The sequence below is a fragment of the Leptopilina heterotoma genome, unplaced genomic scaffold (assembly GCF_015476425.1).
Source record: "Leptopilina heterotoma isolate Lh14 unplaced genomic scaffold, ASM1547642v1 Lhet_158, whole genome shotgun sequence".
Taxonomy (NCBI): domain Eukaryota; kingdom Metazoa; phylum Arthropoda; class Insecta; order Hymenoptera; family Figitidae; genus Leptopilina; species Leptopilina heterotoma.
In genome coordinates this window covers 239132-259961 of record NW_025110872.1, presented here as the reverse complement: position 1 = coordinate 259961, position 20830 = coordinate 239132, and the positions used below count along the sequence as shown (strand labels likewise).

At 25.2% G+C, this 20830-nt stretch overlaps 2 protein-coding genes across 5 annotated transcripts in view; one reads left to right on the top strand and one right to left on the bottom strand.

Annotated features, from left to right (window-relative positions):
• LOC122498745 (E3 ubiquitin-protein ligase Ubr3) overlaps positions 1 to 20830 on the top strand; it is a 39399-nt gene that overhangs the window by 10211 nt on the left and 8358 nt on the right. The window contains exons 10-18 of one of the 2 annotated variants that reach the window (XM_043606633.1): positions 14903 to 15084; positions 17005 to 17144; positions 17232 to 17374; positions 17459 to 17625; positions 18257 to 18500; positions 18566 to 18734; positions 18990 to 19160; positions 19543 to 19698; positions 19919 to 20115. In XM_043606633.1, the coding sequence (XP_043462568.1) occupies positions 14903 to 15084; positions 17005 to 17144; positions 17232 to 17374; positions 17459 to 17625; positions 18257 to 18500; positions 18566 to 18734; positions 18990 to 19160; positions 19543 to 19698; positions 19919 to 20115 (1569 nt within the window). The remainder of the gene's footprint in view (positions 1 to 14902; positions 15085 to 17004; positions 17145 to 17231; positions 17375 to 17458; positions 17626 to 18256; positions 18501 to 18565; positions 18735 to 18989; positions 19161 to 19542; positions 19699 to 19918; positions 20116 to 20830) is intronic. The other variant, XM_043606634.1, reaches the window with a different exon arrangement.
• On the bottom strand, positions 291 to 12198 carry LOC122498746. 3 transcript variants are annotated; one of them, XM_043606636.1, is made up of 9 exons: positions 7729 to 7864; positions 4312 to 4836; positions 3695 to 3836; positions 2424 to 2561; positions 1995 to 2212; positions 1684 to 1904; positions 1366 to 1604; positions 1096 to 1261; positions 291 to 987 (listed from the first exon to the last, which is right to left on the bottom strand). In XM_043606636.1, exons 2-9 carry the CDS (start codon positions 4789 to 4791, stop codon positions 654 to 656), a joined length of 1938 nt encoding a protein of 645 aa, XP_043462571.1. In that variant the 5' UTR covers positions 4792 to 4836; positions 7729 to 7864; the 3' UTR covers positions 291 to 653. The 3 variants fall into 3 exon arrangements, with proteins under 3 accessions (XP_043462571.1, XP_043462572.1, XP_043462570.1); XM_043606637.1 differs by lacking the exon at positions 7729 to 7864 and adding an exon at positions 6575 to 6808; XM_043606635.1 differs by lacking the exons at positions 4312 to 4836; positions 7729 to 7864 and adding an exon at positions 11424 to 12198.

The following is a 20830-nucleotide window of genomic DNA, read 5'->3' as shown; positions in this document are numbered from 1 at the left end:
CACATTCATTAAAAAAAAAAAAAGAAAAAAAAAAGTGGTACACTGTAAGTTTTTAGCACTAATGTTACAATAATTATATTTGCTCGTTTAATGTAAAAATCACAGAATCGAGTCAACAAGGAGATTCGATAATACTGAACTCCATGAGATTTTTGGCTTTTCATTCAGAGCAAAATTAACATCTAATTATCCGTAGTTAACAAGTGTTTTTTTCTTTTTCTAAAATCGTTCAATTCGCACGAGTATAAATTGCAATAGGTTTAGATTTTAATGAAAATGAAAGAAAAGAGTTGTTTCTTTTCGTTTTATTTATAATATAAAAAAAAGTCTAAATCTAATTTTAATGACATAAAAACTTAGTTTGATATTTCTTTGCTTTCGAGAAGAATATTTTTTTTCTCGGTGACAAATTTTGTCCTTTCGGAAAAAATGTGAAATTTTTAGTTAGTGTTGTTAAAAATCGTGAATCGAAACGACTGTTAAATAACTGTCTTTTTTTCCAGAGGTTGTTATTTAACTGTTTTGTTTCAGTTTTGTTTCACTGTTTTGTTTAACAACAGGAAATTAAAATTATTTTCGTGTAGCACCCGGCTGACAATTTTTTGTTCGATCGTTAATTTTCTAAGACAAAAAAAAGAGATAATTTAATTAAATTATGACGCAGTGATTTCGTTACTCAATCCAATCACTGGTTTCGAGGGTGACAAATCAATTTCTAAATGTCGGGAAAAATTGTAAGTTATTAATTTCAATGCGACGAATCCTCCGGAGCCCGTTTGTCCCTTGTGGAAAATTCCAGCGCCAGCTAATGGCACCGGTGGCTTTGGAACAATTGGTTGAATGTCGAGGAATGGAATTGTCGTTTGTCCAGCGTCTTTCTCAAGATCAGTCGGTTGGAAGTGTAAAAATTGATTTGATCTCGAATCTGGAACCGCCCTCGATTCCGCTCTTATCGGAATGTCCGGTTTTTCCAATTTTAATTCGGTTCTAAAGGAGAAAAATCGTTAATTACTTTTTGATTCGATTCTAAAAGAGAAAAGAAATTACTTTTTAATTTTCTCTATTTTTTTTGGATTGAAAAAATATTCTTTGTACCTTTTGCCAGCGACTGTGATATGCTCATTGAATCCCTCATTAGCATCGGTATTGTCATTCGCATACCAACGACTCTTCTCCTTCATCAAACTACCGGTTGTGAAATTAAAAGGTGTCGCACGAATTTCGAGATTTAAATTCGAACCAAGGAGTTTGAATTTCAAACCTAAAATTAGTTATTAGTATTAAAATTGTAAAAGTTTAAAAGTAATAGTTTTTATAATTATTGAACTACTTTTGTTTTTGATTATAGAAAAAAAGAAATTTTACCAGTTAATAAATGATCTGCTGGAGGGACAAGATCATCTAAATCGACGCCTCTTCTCTCCCAACTTATCGTGTGGTAATCGATTCCATTTCTCACGTTTCGATCCAAAATCGTATAGTCGTCGATGTCCTTCCATGATATACTTTCTGGATCGATGTTTCCTTGAGCGCGAAGTGTTCCTTCTTGAATTTGAATATGAATAATTTTGTTCACCTTTTGTAGTCTTATTCCCGTCACGACTCTGCGAAGAAAAAAAATGTTTTGACACTTTTTCTTTTTTCGGAAAGAAAAAGAATTTCTTTCTCAAGAAGAGAACTTACTTGTTGTTGACAATATCAGAAACGACTTCTCGTAAATTGAAATAACGATCTGAATTTGAATTATGATCGTCGCAGTAGCAGAAACAATAGCTACAGTGCCAGAAAAGCCAACGCCACCAACTGTCGACTTTTGTTGTTCCTGCGAAACATTTGTCCTTTTTTCCATAGACGAGTCCATTTTCGTATTCAATGTATTCGTATCTTCGTGTAGAATTCTTCGCCTAATTATTATTGTTATTAATTTCTATAATTAATTAAATTAAAAGAGGGAAGAAATGGATATTATTTTGAGAGAGGGTAAATTTTCTTACCGATGGACAAATCCACATGTCCGAGTCAACATATTGGCAGTGAACTATTTTTCCATTACAACGACGTTGTTGAGAGCAAAATTGATTTTTGTAACAACTCTGCTGTTTTGCCACTGAATAATAACCACAATTTTCTCTACAAGTCGTTATATCGTTGAGGTCTACTTCATTTACGATGTAACCTTGGAAGAGTTGTTTCAATTCCGTGTATGTTTCGTCTAAAAAAGGAATTTCATTTCAAAAAACAAATTTTATTTCGAAAATGGCATTTTTTTAATCGAAAAAAATTATTTTTATAAAATATAATTTCTACTTGTATAGAAAAAAATTATTTTCAGAACAAAAAGAAAAATTTTGTTGACTGGATATTTGAGAGGAAAAGATTTAAAAAAATTTTTGTTTCTTTTATCATAAAAAATAATTTCTCACCTGATTTGTGAATTGCTGGATCGCATTTCCAAAGATCTCGTGGTGCAAAGGCCATTGCAGTTTTAACTGCTCTTAGTGTCTCGGTTATTCTGTCTTGATATTCTCTTTTCAATTGATTTTCCTCCTGAATAAATGATCCTGAAATATTACTTTAAAATTATTAATAATTTCAAAATAACTACAGACCTCGGATATTAGGTCTTTTTCGACTTTTATAGACTATTTTTCAAAAAATGCAACTTTATTCAACATATGCGATTTTTCTCAAATTATTTTCAAAATTTACGAATTTTTCGACTTTTTCGACTTTTTTTTTACAAATATTGCAAGAAAATATCACATTTTTAGTATAAAATGCAACTTATCTTAATTTTTATACTATGAAAAATAACTATAGACAAATCTTTCAAATATTTTTTTTCGATAATTTTTCTAATTTAATTTTCGAAATATACAATTAACAAGATTTTGAATAATTGGAATTCTGTAAAATTTAATTGTAAATAATTGATTTTTTCAAGTATTATTATTACAATTTTTGAAAATCAACTTTTTTGTACAAATTTTTGAAAATAATTGAATTCTCAAAAATTTCAATCAAAAATTATCAAGTGTAAATTTTGAAAATGAAAATTAATGAAATATAGCTTCTAAAAATTAAATTAAAATATTTTTGAAAAAAATAATTCTTTGAATTTTTTCATTTTAATTTTATCAAATTTCAATTATTTTAAAAAAAATGTTACAAAATTTCAATTCTTTTAAAAAGATTTTATCAAATTTAAATTATTTTATAAAAGAATTACCAAATTTAGCAAATTCTTTTCAAAAGAATTGAAATTTGGTACATAATTCTTTTATAAAATAATTTAAATTTGATAAAATCTTTTTAAAAGAATTGAAATTTGGTCAAATCTTTTTAGAAATAATTGAAATTTGGTAAAATTTTGGAAAAATAATTGGAATTTAATAAAATTCTTTTAAATAATTAAAAAGAAAATTTTTGTGATAACACTAAATAAAATAAACGATTTTTTCGACTTTTTCCTATTTTAAATCATCTAAAGCGATTTTTTTTTGCTTCTTAAAGTCTATCCGAGACCTGAATAAGTTTATTGAAAATTAATTACTATTCATACTGTTGATAAATAAAAATAAAAAAAGTAGAGAAAAAAAATTACTTTTTCGATATTTTTTCGCTTTTCTAACAAAATTTATATTTTTTTTGTTTGAAGTATAAAATTAGGTCTTTTATTTTTATGATAACCTACCGTTTTGGTAAAGTCTCAAGAGCTTCAATGAAAATTGCATCATTGTAAAGCCTTTAATTTCAGTGAGAGTAATTGTATTGTAAAGATTATACAACAATTGTTGTGGCGATTGATGTAAATTACAAATTTGTGCTGAAGATTCCTGTAAATAAGAACAATTTTTTTTCAGTCAGTCACGATATATATATATATATTTTTAACAATCTGATCATTGCGTAAAAACAAAATGACTCTAAATTGATATTGACAAATTTTCTCAATGATTTTTATTTTTAGTTCCTGGAAAAATACTCTATTTTTTCTTCTTCTTCTCTTTTTTTAAAAAAAGGGAATTTGTCAATATTTCCATTTATTTTATTTTATAAAATAAATATTAAATAAATAATATTTTCATTTATTTTATTTATTTAAATTCTATTTAATTCGGTTCTTTGGTAAAATTTGTGACACGCTCCGAAAAAATGGGAAATTATTTTCAAATGCGTCACATTTCTGTTTTATTATTATAGTTTCTATTTTAATTTATAATATTAATATTGTAATTTCTAATTTAATTTATAATATTAGTATTAGAATTTCTAATTATTTTTCTTTTTTTTTTTTTTGCAGTAAAATACCTTGTAGGCAGAGACAAATAAATTTTGATTGACGATGCTGTCGGTTATCTCTTTGAGTGCATGCGAAACGGCAATATTTGGATCGTGTAGAATAGCATCGGCAAAATTGATCCACTCCTTCTCGGAGACAAATCCATTTTTCTCCTTGAATTCAGTTTGCATATCGCGAAATCTCTTGTAGAAACCATTTATTCGATTTAAACTGATTTGCGTTTTCGCCCAAATCCAAATTGTCTTGAGATTATCGACATATTGAGCGGGTGAGTGATCAAATGTTTTTTCAACATTATCACCAAATTGTCGATAGACATTTATTAAATTATAGACCGTGTGGTCCTTTCGAAAATATTCCTCATTGAGTTCATCGCCTAATTTAAATAGATTTTGTCGCAGTGTATCTATTATTGAATATTCCTTACGAATAGCGGCATTCGCCCCAAAAAATAGGAGGCAAATGGAGAGGAAATATTTTTGTCCCATTTTTCCTCCGATTCACTGTGGATGGTGGATTTTTTCAATTCAAATCTACGAGAGAGAGAGAGAGAGAGTGGAAAAAAACCTCAACTAATGACCTGAATTTATTTTTACGTTTCCTTAAGAAATGGATTTTTGGATCTGATGCCCGAAACAAAATGTTTTTATTTTACGAATTCAGGCTTCGTACTCAATAATAATTAATTTTAATAAAGTAGCTTAAAGACAGAAAAAAGTCATTTTTGTCACCGAACTTTAATATAGTTTTTAAAATAATTGCATTCTTGAGAACAATTTTAAAAAAAAAACTTTTTAAAGAAATAATTTTTTTCAAAAAATTTTACGAAAATGTGTGTTTTAAATAATTGAATTTCTTTGAAAATTGTATATTATTTATGAAAATAATTGAATTCTTTCCGAGAATTTTAATAGAATTTTTTTAAATATTGACATTTTTCCTGGAATTTATTCAAAATTGTATTAAAAATAATTCGAAATTCTGCGGCGAGTTTTAAAATTTATAAAAATAATTGAATTCCTACAATAAAATTTATTATTTATTAAAATAATTTAATTTCTGGTAAGAATTTTATTAAAATTTTTAAAAAATAATTGAATTCCTGTGAAAAATTTTATTATTTTTAAAAATAATTGAATTCTTAGAAATTTTAATATTTTTTTTTTAAATAATTGAATTCTTGTGAAGAATTTTATAAAAAAATTTTAAGAATAATTGTATTTTTCGTGCAAATTTCTTATTTTTGAATAATTTTAGATTCAAATATTACCTAAAAAAATTCAATTATTAACTAATTTACTAATTAATTATTCTTGTTTATTAATTTCAAAAATGTTAATAAAACTCTTCTCAAGAATTTAATTATTTTCATAAATAATAACATTCTTTGTAAAAATTCTATTACTTTTATAAATAGTAAAATTTTTTACAAAAATTCAATTATTTTTTAACAAAATTTTAATAAATCCTTGGAAAAAATTCAATCACTTTTTTAAATGGTAAAATCTTTGCAAAAATTCAATTATTTTCAAAAAAAATTTCACGAAAGAATTCAATTTTTTTCGTAATTCGTTATAAAATGTTTCAAAAGAATCCAATTATTTTCTAACATTTTAATTAATTCTTCGAAACAATTCAATTATTTTTTTAAATATAGTAAAATGTTTGCCAAAATTTAATTACATATTTTTAAGAAAATTTCGAGAAAGAATTCAATTTCAATAATTGATTTTTTTCGAAAAAAATTAGGAAAATTCTGTTTTAAATAATTGAATTCCTGTGAAAATTTTTTTATTTATGAAAATAATTGAATATTTGGGAAAAATTGTATAAACATTTTTTTAAAATTATATTCAATTCTTTTGGGAAATTTTTTATTAAAACAGTAGATATTAAAAATCATTAAAATACGAAAAATTTGTGAAAATAATTGAATCGTTTTAAGGATTTTTTTTTAATTTTTTGATTTTTTCCCAATAAGAATATTAAAATTTTTGAAAATAATTTTTTTATTTCGACTGTTAACAAAAAAGTAGTGTAAATTCTTAAACATGGAAAAAAGTAGCTTTTAGTGTAAAAAAAAGTAGTAAATAGTAGGTTTTAGTAGATGAGTGCGAGGCCTGCGTATCTAAAGGGCGTCAAGATCAGTGATTTTCGTTTTCGTTTATAGAAGAAAATATTATTATTACATCAGAAAATTTCTTATCAGTGGTGTATTCATTAGAAATTGAAAGGGAAAAAATTTTGTAATTATTTCATCCTTGAACTCACGAAATGATTTCGCAAATATGTACAAGAAACGTGTATACGTCACAGGAACTTGAGAATGCAGGCGAGCTTGATAAACATTTACAATAATTTCGCTGAATTGTCATTTTATTGGAGTAGACGAAATTCTTTCATGATTCCTTGTCGTTAAAAAACGATTATTAACCAATAAACGTGAAATTTTTTACTTTTCTTAATCAAGAAGGAATTTTTTCTAAAAAAATATTCTTTTTTTTGCTAAAAGTTATTTAAAGATTAAAATTTATTCTCGTTATGAATTGTAAATTATTCTAGTCACGTATTTATTTTCCTTTTTGCGGTTATTTTTTTCTTGTTTTTCTTTTTCTTTGTTTTGATTTATATTCGCGCTCACTCTTGTTTTATTTTCATTGCAATCGACATTTTTTTTACGTGATTCAATTTTTATTCATAAGGAAAAAAACTAGGACAGATGATTCATTTTTCTGTTTAATTCTTGAAATTTGAATAAAATTGTTTTTGTAAAATTTAATAAAAAGTTCGCTTTTGGAAAATTTAAATTCAGGGGAGTAAATAAAGAAAAGTTTGGGCGTAATAATTTTTTCCTCAATAGCCAAGTATTTTTGTTCCTTTTAGACTTTAATCCAGTGTCGAATCCGAATTACATGAATATTAAAAGTTTCGCTTTAAAAACTGAAAAAAAGAGGTCACCCTGGGTCAATTTAGTAAAGGTTTTTTTCCACTCGTCACTTTAATCAATCAATTGAACATATCCCTGGCGAAATTAAATTATATAAAATCGTAGGGCGAAAGAGAGAGAGAGAGAAAAATAATTTCGCGAGAACAATGAAATTCACTTCTTTCTCCGAAAAAAATATGAATTAAATAATTTTAGTTTGTTTTTTTAGAAAAAGGCGTTCTTCTCGAATTTTTATTGCACTCGGAGCACACTTTTCTTATGGAGAGTCGGATTGAAATTGAAACACATACACACACGTCACTTGCTTTGCAGTGACAGGTGTTTGAAAATGACTTGGCGAGAGCCTGGCACAAACAGGACTTTTTTCTTCTTCGACTTTTCAAATCCCGTTTGAGCGAGAATTTTTTATTGAGAAAGAATAATTCTCTGTGTGCAAGTGTCGCGCACTGTGTTGTACTATATATTTTTTGTAATATACCTATGAGTAGTGAGAGTTTTTGTAAACTACACTGACAAATGAAGGCCTCGCCAGCTTGGACCCAACTGAACTCTGAAGAAGGAAATTCCATTCATCTTGCCGTTTCACCCGCTTCTCCTTCCTCAACTCGACAACCGGGACATTCAGCGCATGTCTGTTTTATATTTTTCATTTAGAAAAAATAAAAGGAAACAAATCTATGCAAATTTTTTCAAAAGGTCAGTTGTATTTCGAAAAAAAGGAATTTGCAATTATTTCCAAAACGGTTTTTCCGAAGAATAGTATTTGCAATAATTTGCAAAACGATTTTTCCCAAAAAAATATTTGGACTATAATTTCCAAAACGGTTTTTCCGAAAAAATATTTGGATTATTATTTCCAAAAACGGTTTTTCCGAAAGAAAGTGTTTGTAATTATTTCCAAAACGGTTTTTTCCGAAAAAAAAATATTGGAAATTATTTCCAAAACGCTATTTTCGAAAAAAATAATTTATTATTTCCAAAAAGGTAAAAATAGAAAAGCAGAAACGAAAAAGATCTTCAAAAAATAAAATACGTCTAAAAATTTGGAATTTCTTATCCAATCAAAGATTGTGAAGAAAAAGCTAAATTTTCATATTTTGCAGAATTCTTCTCGTTGAAAACCAATTTTTCCCTTTTGGACGAATATATTTATCAAATAGAACAGAATTATTTTTCTAAGAATTATTAATTTCCTCATCGAATTTCTTTTACTTTTCCAGACATATTTTGCAGATAAATAAAATTTTCTTTCGAAATATCGAAAATTCACGATTCTTGCGACGATTTGGAATATTTTTGGGACAAATGAGATTTTCTGGAAAACTCTCGTCGAAAACTGAAATTCAATTATTTGGAATATTTTCTTGAAAAAGAAAAAATTTCTTGCACAGTGACAATTTATTGAAAATAGATTTGGAGAAAATCAGACAAAAAAATAATATTTTCGAAATCCTTTCGAAAGATTTTTTAGAACAGAAAGAACTTTTAGAAGTCAATTATTTGAAAATGTCGACAAAACTATGGGCGAAAAATTTCTTCAGAAACAAAAATTCGATGAATGGAGCAAAAGATTTCTTCAAAAATTTAAAATTCGATTTCAATATTTCGCAGTGCTATTAAAATTGGTCAAAAATTTGGCGAAAAATTTCTTCAGAAATGAAAATTCGATTATTTGAGCATTTCGAGAAAATGGAGCCAAAAATTTCTTCACAAATCTAGAATTCGAATTCATTATTTCGCGATATATTCAATATTGCTCGCAAAACTTGGTCGGAAATTTCTTCAACAACAGAAATTAAATCGAATTTTTGGTAAATATTCAGAATATTTGTTCCATCTGATATTCAATTATTTGAATAAGTGAACAAAAATTGTACGAAAGATTAATTTCATCTTCGAAAACTATAAAATTCAAGGATTTAAAATATTTCAACAAAAAGTAGAAATTCAAAATTCAATGAATTAAAATATTTCAAGAAAGTAGAAAAAATAGAAAAAAAATGTTTTAATGAGAAATTGGTCTATTAACGAAAATTTAATTGATTATTCAATTTAAGAATATCTTTTATGCTTCTATAAATTTAAATTACGATAATTTCTTATCTTTATTGATAATTAAAAATTAGGAGATAATTTATCGAAATTTATTTGTCTCGCAGAGGATTCAACTTTCTAATGGCAAATTATAATTTTTTTTACTGCAGTTAACTTTAGAGTAAAACAATAGAATTTTGCAATATAATGTTAAAATATAGTTGTGAGAAATTCTCATATTCAGACTTTGCAGTTCGCAATTTAATCGACGTTACATAAATGCAATTTAGAACAATAATAATTTAATTGTTTGACGTAAAGTAAAAAAATTGTAACACGTTTCTTTATTGAGAATTTTACTATTTTTTTTGCAGAAAAATTTTTCTTTTTATGTTTTGAATTTTAAAATTAATGAAATTTTAATTTAATGCTTCGAGGATTAAAAAAATACCAAAAACTTAATTAAACCAAATTGTTTTCAATTAAAACTATTTCATTATTTTATTTATTTATTTCTTTTATATTGAATTTTTATAAAGAAATTTATCCAAATATTTTACAATAATTCAATTTTTCGATAAATATTCAATTAAATTCTTAAAAAATTAATTAATTTTTACGAGAAATTTAATTCAAATAATATTTAAATTCTTGTCAAGAGTTTTATTAACTATGAAAATAATTCAATTCTCATAAACAATTTTATCAAAAATGCTTCAAATTTAATTTCGGCGAAGAATTTTTATTAAGATTCAATAAAATCATTAAATTCCTGCTAAAAAATTTTATAAATTTTCGAAAATTATAATTGAATTTTTTCGAGTAATTTAATTAAAATTGTATTGAAAATATTTCAATTCTCATAAAAAATTTAATAGTAATTTTTCGATTTATATATTTTGAATTATTTTAAAACAATTTCATCAAAGTTTTAAAAATAATTGAATTCTTTTGAGAAATTTTATTTTGAAATTGCATGGAAAATAATTTAACTCCTACGAAGAATTTTATTGAAATTTTTCGAATTAATTGAATTTCTGCGAAAAATTTTATTATTTAGAAGAATTAAATTTCTTTTCAAAGTATTTTTAATTAAATAAACAACTTTATTGAAATCTTTCAAAATAATACGAATTTTGCTAAGAATTTTATTTAAAATTCTTTAAACATACTTAAATTCCTGCGAAGAATTTTATTATAAATTACGAAAATTGAAATCTTGCTAAGAATTTGATTAAAAGTTTCGAAAATAATTCAGTGAAAATTTTTCGAAATTATTTCAACTTTTTAGACGAATTTTATCAAAATTTAAAAAAGTAATTGAATTCTTTTGAGAAATATTATTAAAAATTTTGAAAACAATAAATAATAATAATTAATTAATAAATTTGTTAATAGTTGAATTAAATAATAATAAAAATTAAAATTAAAATATAGCTATATTTCTTTGAACAATAAAAGATTTAGTGCAATTCAACACCGGAAAGAACTTTGATTCAGTTGACAATATTATATCTTTCATTATGCGAATGCAAGTACAATACAATCGCTTCAGTTTGTGCGATAACAAACATAAAGAATCGTGTTACTCGTTTTTCTCCACTCTATTGAATTTACGCCAAAGATTCTTAGAATATTTGGCTATTTTTTAATTCATATTCTTCATTATTTCTTCAACTTGCAATTTTGTGCTTAATTAAAATATAAATTTTTTTTCCCTTTTTTGCCAATTTTTATTTTTAGCTTTTGTAATTTGGTGAATTTTTCTTTTCTGGTTTCGAATACATTTTTTTTAAAAGAGAATAATTGTTCAATATAGATGAAAAATTTCATTAAATCAATAATTATTATTAAGTGATGAATCATTTTAATATGAGTCGAGGTCAATGCCTCTGCAACTCCCTCAGAACTTTATCTTTCTTCTCTTGCCTTTTGTTGTTCGAATAATGGAAAATTGAAAAACGACTGTACAATTTGGAAATTTTTTCAATCAAAAAATATTTAAAGTCCTAGGAACTTATTTTTTTCTAAAGAAATGAAAGAAATACCTAGGAGGAATAAAATACATACATAATTAAAAATTGTACTTTTCTAAATACTGGTTCTTTGTTGGTTAATAAAATAAAATTTACCATTTACCTTCATGCGATTCGACAAAATTGTGAGAATACTTTGCTGGAAAATATCATAATCCTGTGGCACAACTTGACTGTGAATTGATTTAATAACATCGCGAAGATCGCCTAAACGATGCGAAAGTATTGTCCTCGAGAAATCTTGTAATGTATATGTCTCAAATTTACTGCGATATTCGACATAATTCAAAAATGTTTGATATAAATTGTCCACTTGTCCAATTGATTTGTAAATATCGTGCATTCCCTTCTCGAGTTTTTCCCTCTCGGGTATTTCACGTAAAATGCGATAGAACATTGTCTCTGTTCTCTGCTCAATTCGATCCTCAATTAATTCCAATTTCATTGAGACTGTTTTCATTTTATCCATTAGACGTTTCTCCATTCTCTTGACGAATGGAAAATCATTGTCGTCATTTATATTTGGCCTCTTCGGTCGTATCCATTCCCATGATTCAAGAGCGTCAGTCACTGTTTCTTTGGTGAACTTTAAAATTTCTGTCACATCCCCGAAACTAATGTCAAATGACGATGACAATTGCACTGTGAGCAGGAGAATTACTAGGAGACTGCTTATTTTCTTCATTTTGTAGCACACTTTGACTAATTTTCTCTTTTTCAGAAGTAAATTTAAATCATGGCCTTGTGGAATGAGAAGAGTACTTGCGAAAATTTGTGAGAAAAAGAAGGAAATTGATAGACGCTTTAACTACATTTGGGGGAACGAGATTGGAAACAGAACTCAGTTGTGATGGTTGGTGTGTTAACCTGCTGTTAACTTTTGTTAACTGCTGACAACTGCTGGAGTGTTGCGGCTCACTGGCTGCAACAGCGAGAGTTTTAGAATCGGAAAGCAGGGTCGAAACAAGTTTCTCACAGACCCGATGACTCATTTTGTTCGTTTTATTATCAAAGAGAGAAACTCGTAAAAGCCCAGGCTCACAGGAAAAAGGAAGGCTTTGTCCTTCTTGTCCTTCTTGTCCTTCTTGTCCTTCAGACTCTCTTCGTTTCGAATACCGTTATTTTTTCCTTGGAGCTTTTATTTTACAAATTTCTTTTCATTTAATGCATTTTTTCCCTTTTGGAGTCGATTTTCTCTCTCGAATATTCAAAAATGGAAGAAAAAATATTGCAAAAAACCATTTTTTTTTAAAATTGAATTCAATATTTAAATATTTAATGATTTGGTAATGAAAATGAATTTTTGTTTCACAATTCAAGTAAATAATTAGGTATTATTAATAAATTATTTTAATATCTATCAGGCTTTTTTTCAAATTTACACTACTTTAAATCCACTAATAGTTGGAATAAAAAAATTATTCTCAGAAATTTAAATAATTCGTAGAAACAATTCAACAAATTTTAATAAAATTCTTTCAAATGATTCAATTATTTTCAATTGATCTATTTTAATAAAAAATTTCCCCAGGAATTCAATTTTATTTGAAACAGAATTTTCATAAATTTTTCGAAAAATATTTATTATTTAAAAAGATTTTTATAAGATTCTTCTCAGGAATTATTTTACAAAATATTTCGAAAAATTTTCCAATATTCAATTATTTAAAAAAAAATGTTTATAAAATTCTTTGCAAACATTCAATTATTTTTATAAATAATAAAATGTTCACAGGAATGCAATTTTATTTAAAACACAATTTTCATAAAATATTTGAGAAAAAAATCAATTATTTAAAAAAATTTTTATAAAATTCTTCGCAAGAATTAAATTATTATAAGTAATAAAATTCTTCTCAGGAATCCAATTATTTTTATAACTAATAAAACTCATCGTAGGATTTAAATTATTTTTCAATTTTAACACAATTCTAAATAAATTTCTCCAAGAATGCAATTAATCTTAAAAATTTTTATTAAAATTCTTCAAAATAATATATGTAGGTAATTTTAAAAATGTTGATATAATTTGTTTATTGGAATTTAATCATTAATTTCAATACATTTTTAATTAAATTTTTTTGAATGAATATTTAATTATTTTCAAAAAATTTAGGTAATAAAATTCTACGGAAAAATCTTATTATTTTGAAAAATTTCAATAAAGTTCTTTATAAGAAAAAAATTTAACTAAAAATACTTTGAAAATAATTGAATAATAAAATTTTTCGCAGAAATTTAATTATTTTAAAAAATTTTAATAAAATTTTTCGTAGTGAAATTCAATAGTTAAATTTTTTATTATAACTATTAATAATAGACACAATTATTTTAAAAAATTGAAAAATTTTTTAAAAAAAAACTTGAAGAACAAAATTAGGATTTTCAAAAATTTTAATTAAATTCTTTTTCACAGTTTAATTTGTTTCAAAATAATTTTAATAAAATTCGTCTCAAGAATTGAATTATTTTCATAAGTTATAAATCTGTGCGAAAAATGCAATGATTTTTTAAAATTTGGTTAAAATTCTCTAAAAGAATTCAATTATTTAAAAAATGTTGATAAAGTTCTTTATAAGAATTCAATTTTAAGAAATATTGAATTATCCAATAAATTATTTATTTTTGCATGTAAATAATTGAATTCTCATTCATTTATTTTATATTTATAAAAAGCTATCAAATTTTTAATATTCAATAATATTGGTGAAAAATTTTGTTTATTAGATTGTTTTGTTTGAGGAAAAAAGTATAATTTTGTCTAGAAATTTTTTTTTTTTTTGGGAAGGAATTAATTTTGTTTAGATATTTATTTTTAGGGAGAAAGCAGAGAATAGAATTGGAATTAAATGAAATAGGCAAGTTTGGATACCTATTTCTTTTTGGGGAAAAAGTGGAGAATAAAATTGAAATTGATTGAACTAGGCACGTTCCTGTAAAGCAGATGTTTCATATTTTGTTTGCTTTGGATTGGCAGTGTGAAATTACATTGAAACCCTTTTTCCACTTCAACCAATGACTGCGTTCATTCTCTGCAATGATTCTATTTTTTAAGGGTATTCACCGCACATTATATGAAGAAAATTATTTATCATTTTCTCGATTGCTTTTCAACGCAATAATAAATAATTTTTTGCGTGGGCGGAAAAACGTTGCCGAGTCCACTGACCCAGAATTATTAACGTTCAATTTACTCTTTCATACTGTATATAAGAGAAAAAATGAGGTTTTTTTTGTCCTTTCTCAAAACTAAATAGTGACTCACTTGTGATTCACTTTTTCACGGGGAATGCTAATTTTTATTCTACGAATCGAAGAAATCCATTATAATAAATACCTAACTGATTTTTGCTCTATTATTATTTTTGTAAAATATACTTGTTTTCTTTCCTTCTATTTGACAAAAGTTAAATATATTGAATTTTAATTAATTAAATAATTCAATTTGATTTGATTTAATTAATAGAAAGTTGTGGATTTAATTCAATTCATGATTCATTTTATTTATTTTATTGAATTAAATTGAATTCAGTGGAATTATAATTATAATAAAAGAAAATTGATAAACAAATTTAATTTCAGGTGGCGTTTTACGAAATTTTGAATGGCCTTTGGGTTCGTAATGGATTACAAATTAAAGGACAGGCGATGACTTATGTTCAATCGAATTTCTGCAATTCCATGGTCGACGCTGATATTTATCTTCTTCAAATTTGTGCAATGAAATTACAACCTGATGTGTTCCTGAAAACAGTCATCGATAAGTAAGTATTTTTATAGAAAAAAAATATTTCTATCATTCTATCTGGGTGATTCTCCTGAAAGGGACCACTTCACGTGTCTCCAACATGAGGTTCATTATTTAAATTAATTTTTCATTACTATTTTATCAAGTTTAAATTTTTTGAAAAATTTATTTATAATCTACGAAGATTTATTTATCTTTATATAATCTTCTATTGCTTATATTTAAATTTCTTCCTATTTAAAAAACATATTTAATTGTGTCATCGAATTTTGGTTAAACAGAATGTATATTTTATAATTATATTTTAACGTATTTAAATAATTTCAACATATTTATGATATATATCAAATTAAAGTTCAGAATATAAGGATTATTTTTTACTTACATTTGTTTAAAATAAGGTAAAAAAAGTTATTTAAATTATTAATTAAAATAGTATTATCAATGAGAGTAAAAATTAAATTCATCTCCGAAGCCTCATTTTCTATATAATAACATCATATTTTTTAACGTTTTAAACATAATATGTAATCGATGTGAAAATATTTGATGATTAAAACTAAAAATATTGTTTAAAAAATTGTAATATTTTTAAAATTAGAAAAAATGAGAATTTTTTCATTAAATTATCAATTCATCTCCGAAGCCTTTTTTATATTTGATAGGCGTTTTCTTTTGTTTTTAATTTTGTAATCATTGTTTTGAAATATTTAACCCTCAAATTAAATTATTAATTTAATAAAAATAAAATATACAATCAAAAAGTGCAATAAATTAAAACATAATAATTTATTATTTAAAAAAAATATTCCTACCGAGTTTTTTTTACAAAATAATTAATTTAAAAGTTATAATTAATTATACTTAACCTCTTGAACACATGATAATAAAATGTTCCTGGAGGTCTTATTGCTGAAAATTAATTTTGCGCAACTTATATTTTTATCTTTAAACATTTTCTAAACTTATTTAAGAAAGAAAAGTAACAAAAAAAGAATAATTTGATTTTTTGGAAATTCAACCAAAAAAGGGTCCCTTTCAGGAGAATCACCCATCTATAAAGAAATATTTTTTTGTTCACTTAGTCAATAATTTTAAAATAATTAAAAATTATTCCTAATTATTTTCAAACATAAATTACAATTTTCGAATAATTTCAGATTAAAAATTTTTAAAAATTCACTTATTAAGTACAGAATAAAATTCTTCTCAAGAATTCAATTATTTTTACAAATAGTAAAATTCTTCCCAAGAATAAAATTATTTTTGAAAATAATAAAATTCTTCTAACGAATTCCATTATTTTCATGAATATTAAAATTCTTCAAAGTAATTAAATTATTTTCAACTTTTTTGATACAATTTTTTTCAAGAATTCAATTAACTTGAATAAATGAATTCAGAAATTTAAAAGCAATTAAAAAGAAAAAGGTATTATAATTGTTAGGAAACAAAAGAAGCAAACAAATTCTAAATAATAATTGAATTTTGTAGGAATTGCAGTTGTAATTTTTAGAATTTATTAAATTTCAAAAGGTTTTTCTTTGAAATTATTTGAAATTTTAATTCCTGTGGAATTCGAAATTTTATCAAATTTCATTGAAATAAATTACATTTTAAGAAATTATATTAATTTGTTTATTTTGTTTACTTTTAAAAATTATTTTTAAATGTACTCGTAACTAGAAATATCTTGGCGATTTCTACATGAGTCGTCAAAAAAATTCTTAATTTTTTTCAATTTAAAAAAAAGTATATTTTTTAAAAAATAAAGAATTTTTTGTTAAAGTTCACAAAGAAAATTTGTTTTACTAACAGTGAACAATGGAATTTCATGCGCTAGTTATGATAGTTTTACATAAAATATAAACAAAGAAAGAAAAATTAAGTGTGTAATATTTAAGAGTTTATTAATTGAAAATAAATTTAATTTTAGATTCCACGTGAGAGAATGGATGAGTCTCAGTCTCTATCATGCGCCACAGAATGAATATCTTGAAGGTGAACACGATACTCCAATGCTCGAGAGTTGTTTGACATTTTTGGCAACGTTACTCAATATTCGAACGAATTTAGGTAAACTCAGCGATTCAATATTTATCATCGAAATTTTTATCTGCCAAAAAAGAACTTATAATAATGTTTTTTTTTTTTAATTTGTAGGACTTTCGGACGCTGAAATGGCTGGTTTAGAAATGGTGACACTTTTATGCATCGGAGATAAAACGCACAGTCAATTAATGGAATTAATGCCAGAACGTTGTGGCACAACTCAAAATCGTGATTTTGAGGCAATTTTAAGAGACGTACGTTGTATTCTTTATGTTAAAAAATTGAATTCTTTTCTAATAAATTTAGTTTGTTTTTAAAAAATTTTTTTTCTTTCTTAGGTCGCTGATTTTAGAGCTCAAAACACTGAGGCAAGTGGAAACATGCAGCAGAGAATGTACGGTCCAAAACAACGTGTTTGGGAAGAATTATTCGATCCATTGCACGTTTCCCTGAGGGCGGTTCATAGAAAAGATTTTCAAGTAGCTATGGATCGATTTATTAAATAGTACGTATAATAAAAGTATTTTTTTGAAAAATTTTAATTTCAATTCTGTTGAAATTATTTTCAATTTTAAACATTTTAACGCAATTCTTTCAAAGAATTCATCTTAATTAAATTAAATTAAAAATTATCAAAAAGAACTTTTTCAAAAAATTTTAAAAATAATTGATTTAAAGAAGAATTTTAGTTAAAAATTCTAGAAAATAATAATTGATTTGAAATGATAAAAATAATTTTAAAGAAGTTTCAGTAACAATAATTCTTATAATATAAAATAATGATTTTATCACTCTGTCATCTTTAATTATTATTATAAAATAGGAAGAAGTCATCGATATCTTCATGTTTTATAATAATATTCTTTTAAGTTATTTTATTTGAAAAAGTTTGGAATTTGAATGTTTTGAAAAATTTTAATTTAAATATTGTCTAGAAATCAGGGAAAAACAAAATTTAATTTTTGTGGCAACTATGTAGAAGAATCGAATGGAAAATTGATGGAAAAGATTTTTCTTTGCCATCGACACTTAAGAAGTTAATTAATTTAGAGAATTAAATATGAACTTAATAACTTAAATTAATCAAGTTCCGAATCAAAAAGCGAAGAATTAATTTTTTTCCTTCTATTTTTCAGTGTAAAACAATCGGGAAAAGTGAAAAATAGTGCAACGCCTTGGCCACCGTTTCGACATCCTGTTCCTGTTTCGTCGAATTATGACGATCCAAGACTCGTTCTTCGATCGAAAGTCTTCCACGCAATGATTTATATTATTTTGTATAAATCCGTTAATGGTCACAATGTTTCGGAAAATGTAATGGCTTTGGCGGTTTATCTTTTAGAAATGGCTGTTATGAGCGCTGAAGTTCCTGATAAAGCTGTAAGTTGAAGAAAAGCAAAGCAAACTTTGATTTAATTAAATAATTGACAATAAAATCTTTGCAGAGCAATCCATTGTGTCAGTATACAAGTGGAGAGTCTTCTCGTGTGATAAAAGATATGGAATTGTCGAGTTGGTTTGCAAGTGACGATTTATCAGAAAATCTTCGAACTGTCGTGCCTCGAGTTATTTTGATGCAAGAAACGGAGCACAACAGTATGACTAGTGAATATTGTAAGTATTTTTCTAAATTTATTATTTTATTAAGTTTTTTTTATCTTACATCCCCCCCCCCCCCAAAAAAAAATTCTTCTTTGGAAATTAGTCGAATATAGATTTTTATTTTCCTTTTGTTTGTAATTTTCTTTTTGTTTGCAAATGTTTCGTTTGCAGATTATTACAAAAATTTAAGTATAAAATAATTGAGAAAGTAGAAAAATGTGTGAGTAAAAAATACGGTTATTAACATTTTTTTTCTTTAATTTAAAGGCGACTTTGATTGGGAAGTTCAAGGAGAAATGACTGAAGTAGCTTCGTCGTTAATGTTAGATGATAGTGTCGTTGAAAATGCTTTGGCACTTGCCTTTGAGACTGTTGACGCAAATAGTGATACAATGGGCGAATCCGCTTCGCTCCCGGCTTTACCCTCCAGCACTAATGGTAATTAAACAAGACAAAAGAAAACAAACACACTTTAAAGAATTATTAATTATTTTTCTTCACTCTTTTCATTAATTAATTGGAATTCTTCATTTAACTCAAAAGTTAAAAACTTACTTTGTGTATTAACTGTTCCTTATTAATTGATTAAATCTTCATTCATTAGACGGGAAATTTTTTCTGTTACTTTTCTACTTCTTTTTAATTTATTTTTTATTTTTTTCTATTATTTTTCAACTCATTTTTTATTTCTTCTCTATTTTCATTATCTTTCTTTCTATTAATTTTCGACTAATTTTCAAATTATGTAATAATCATCATCATCATCATCATCATCATTATTATTTGTCTCGAATTGGATGTTGAACTATTGTTTTTGTAGTTGAATATAGCATGGCTATTGTACCTGAAGATGGAATTGTTGCCATTCCACGTGGCAATAGTGACGAGATATTAATAACACCTCCGCAAAGAGCGTTGCCACCGTCCATCGAAGAATCCATGGCCCTTGCCCTTGAATCACCTCCTTCACCGCACCGTATGTTCTTTTTAAGTTGTTTCGTCAACCTTATTAACAAAAAAATAGTCTTTTGTCTCTGTTTATTTTCTTTTTTTCTCTTTTTGTAATGTCAAAAATTGTCTTATGTATTTACAAAAACCTATTTACGTAATTTCCTAATAACTTTTTTTTTTACTTTTTTACCTAAACTCTAATTTGAAGAAAGTGTTGAAAATTTTTGTTTGTTCATTTCCAACAGATCATGTAGGTCCACCGGCTCTACCTCCAGTGCCTACCGTCCCCGCTGTTCTGGCTGGAAACGAAGTAGTTCCGGTTCAAAATCTAGAATTAGATACAATTTATCCTCGACTCTCGAGAAGGTCTGAAAATGTTACGACTGACATTGTACCCTCAACCTCAAATACTCAAAGACATCTTAGACATAGAGATCCTCAAGTGAGTGAAGAAAGTCTACTAAAACAGGGCTCGAACTAATCCTGTAAAAATCCGTAATTTCATTCAAAAAGGATGAAAAGTTGGTAAATTTTACGATATAATTTGGAAAATTTTAGAGAAATTACAAATTCTCGTCAAAATTTCAATTATCTTTAGAAATAATTAAATTCTTCACCGAAATTCAATTATTTACCAAAAATTTTCCTCAATTCAATGATTTTCAATATTTACTATTTTCATCAAATTTTCCAAAAGAATTCAATTATGTATTTAAAAAAAAATTAAATTAAATTCTATACACAAACTTTTAATTATTTTCAAAAAATAATAAAAATTTCACAGAAATTTCATTATTTACAAATTTTTTTTATAAATTTCATCGCAATCATTCAATTATTTTCGTAAATAATAAAATTCTTTTTAGAAATTCAATTATTTTTGTCAAAGAACTTTTTCGAAAATTATTAAAAATTAATAATTAATATAGATAATCGATTTAAAGAAGAATTTTAGTTAAAAATTCTTGTAAATAATAATTGAATTGTAAATGATTTTATCACTCGGTCATCTTTAATTATTATAAAACATGAAGAAGTCAGTATTTTTAAATACATACATACTTTGACTGGTTCGAGCCCTGCTAAATTAAATTAAAACCATTATATTTATTTTAGAATTAATTTTCTGTATATTATAGAATTTCGTATCTTAATAA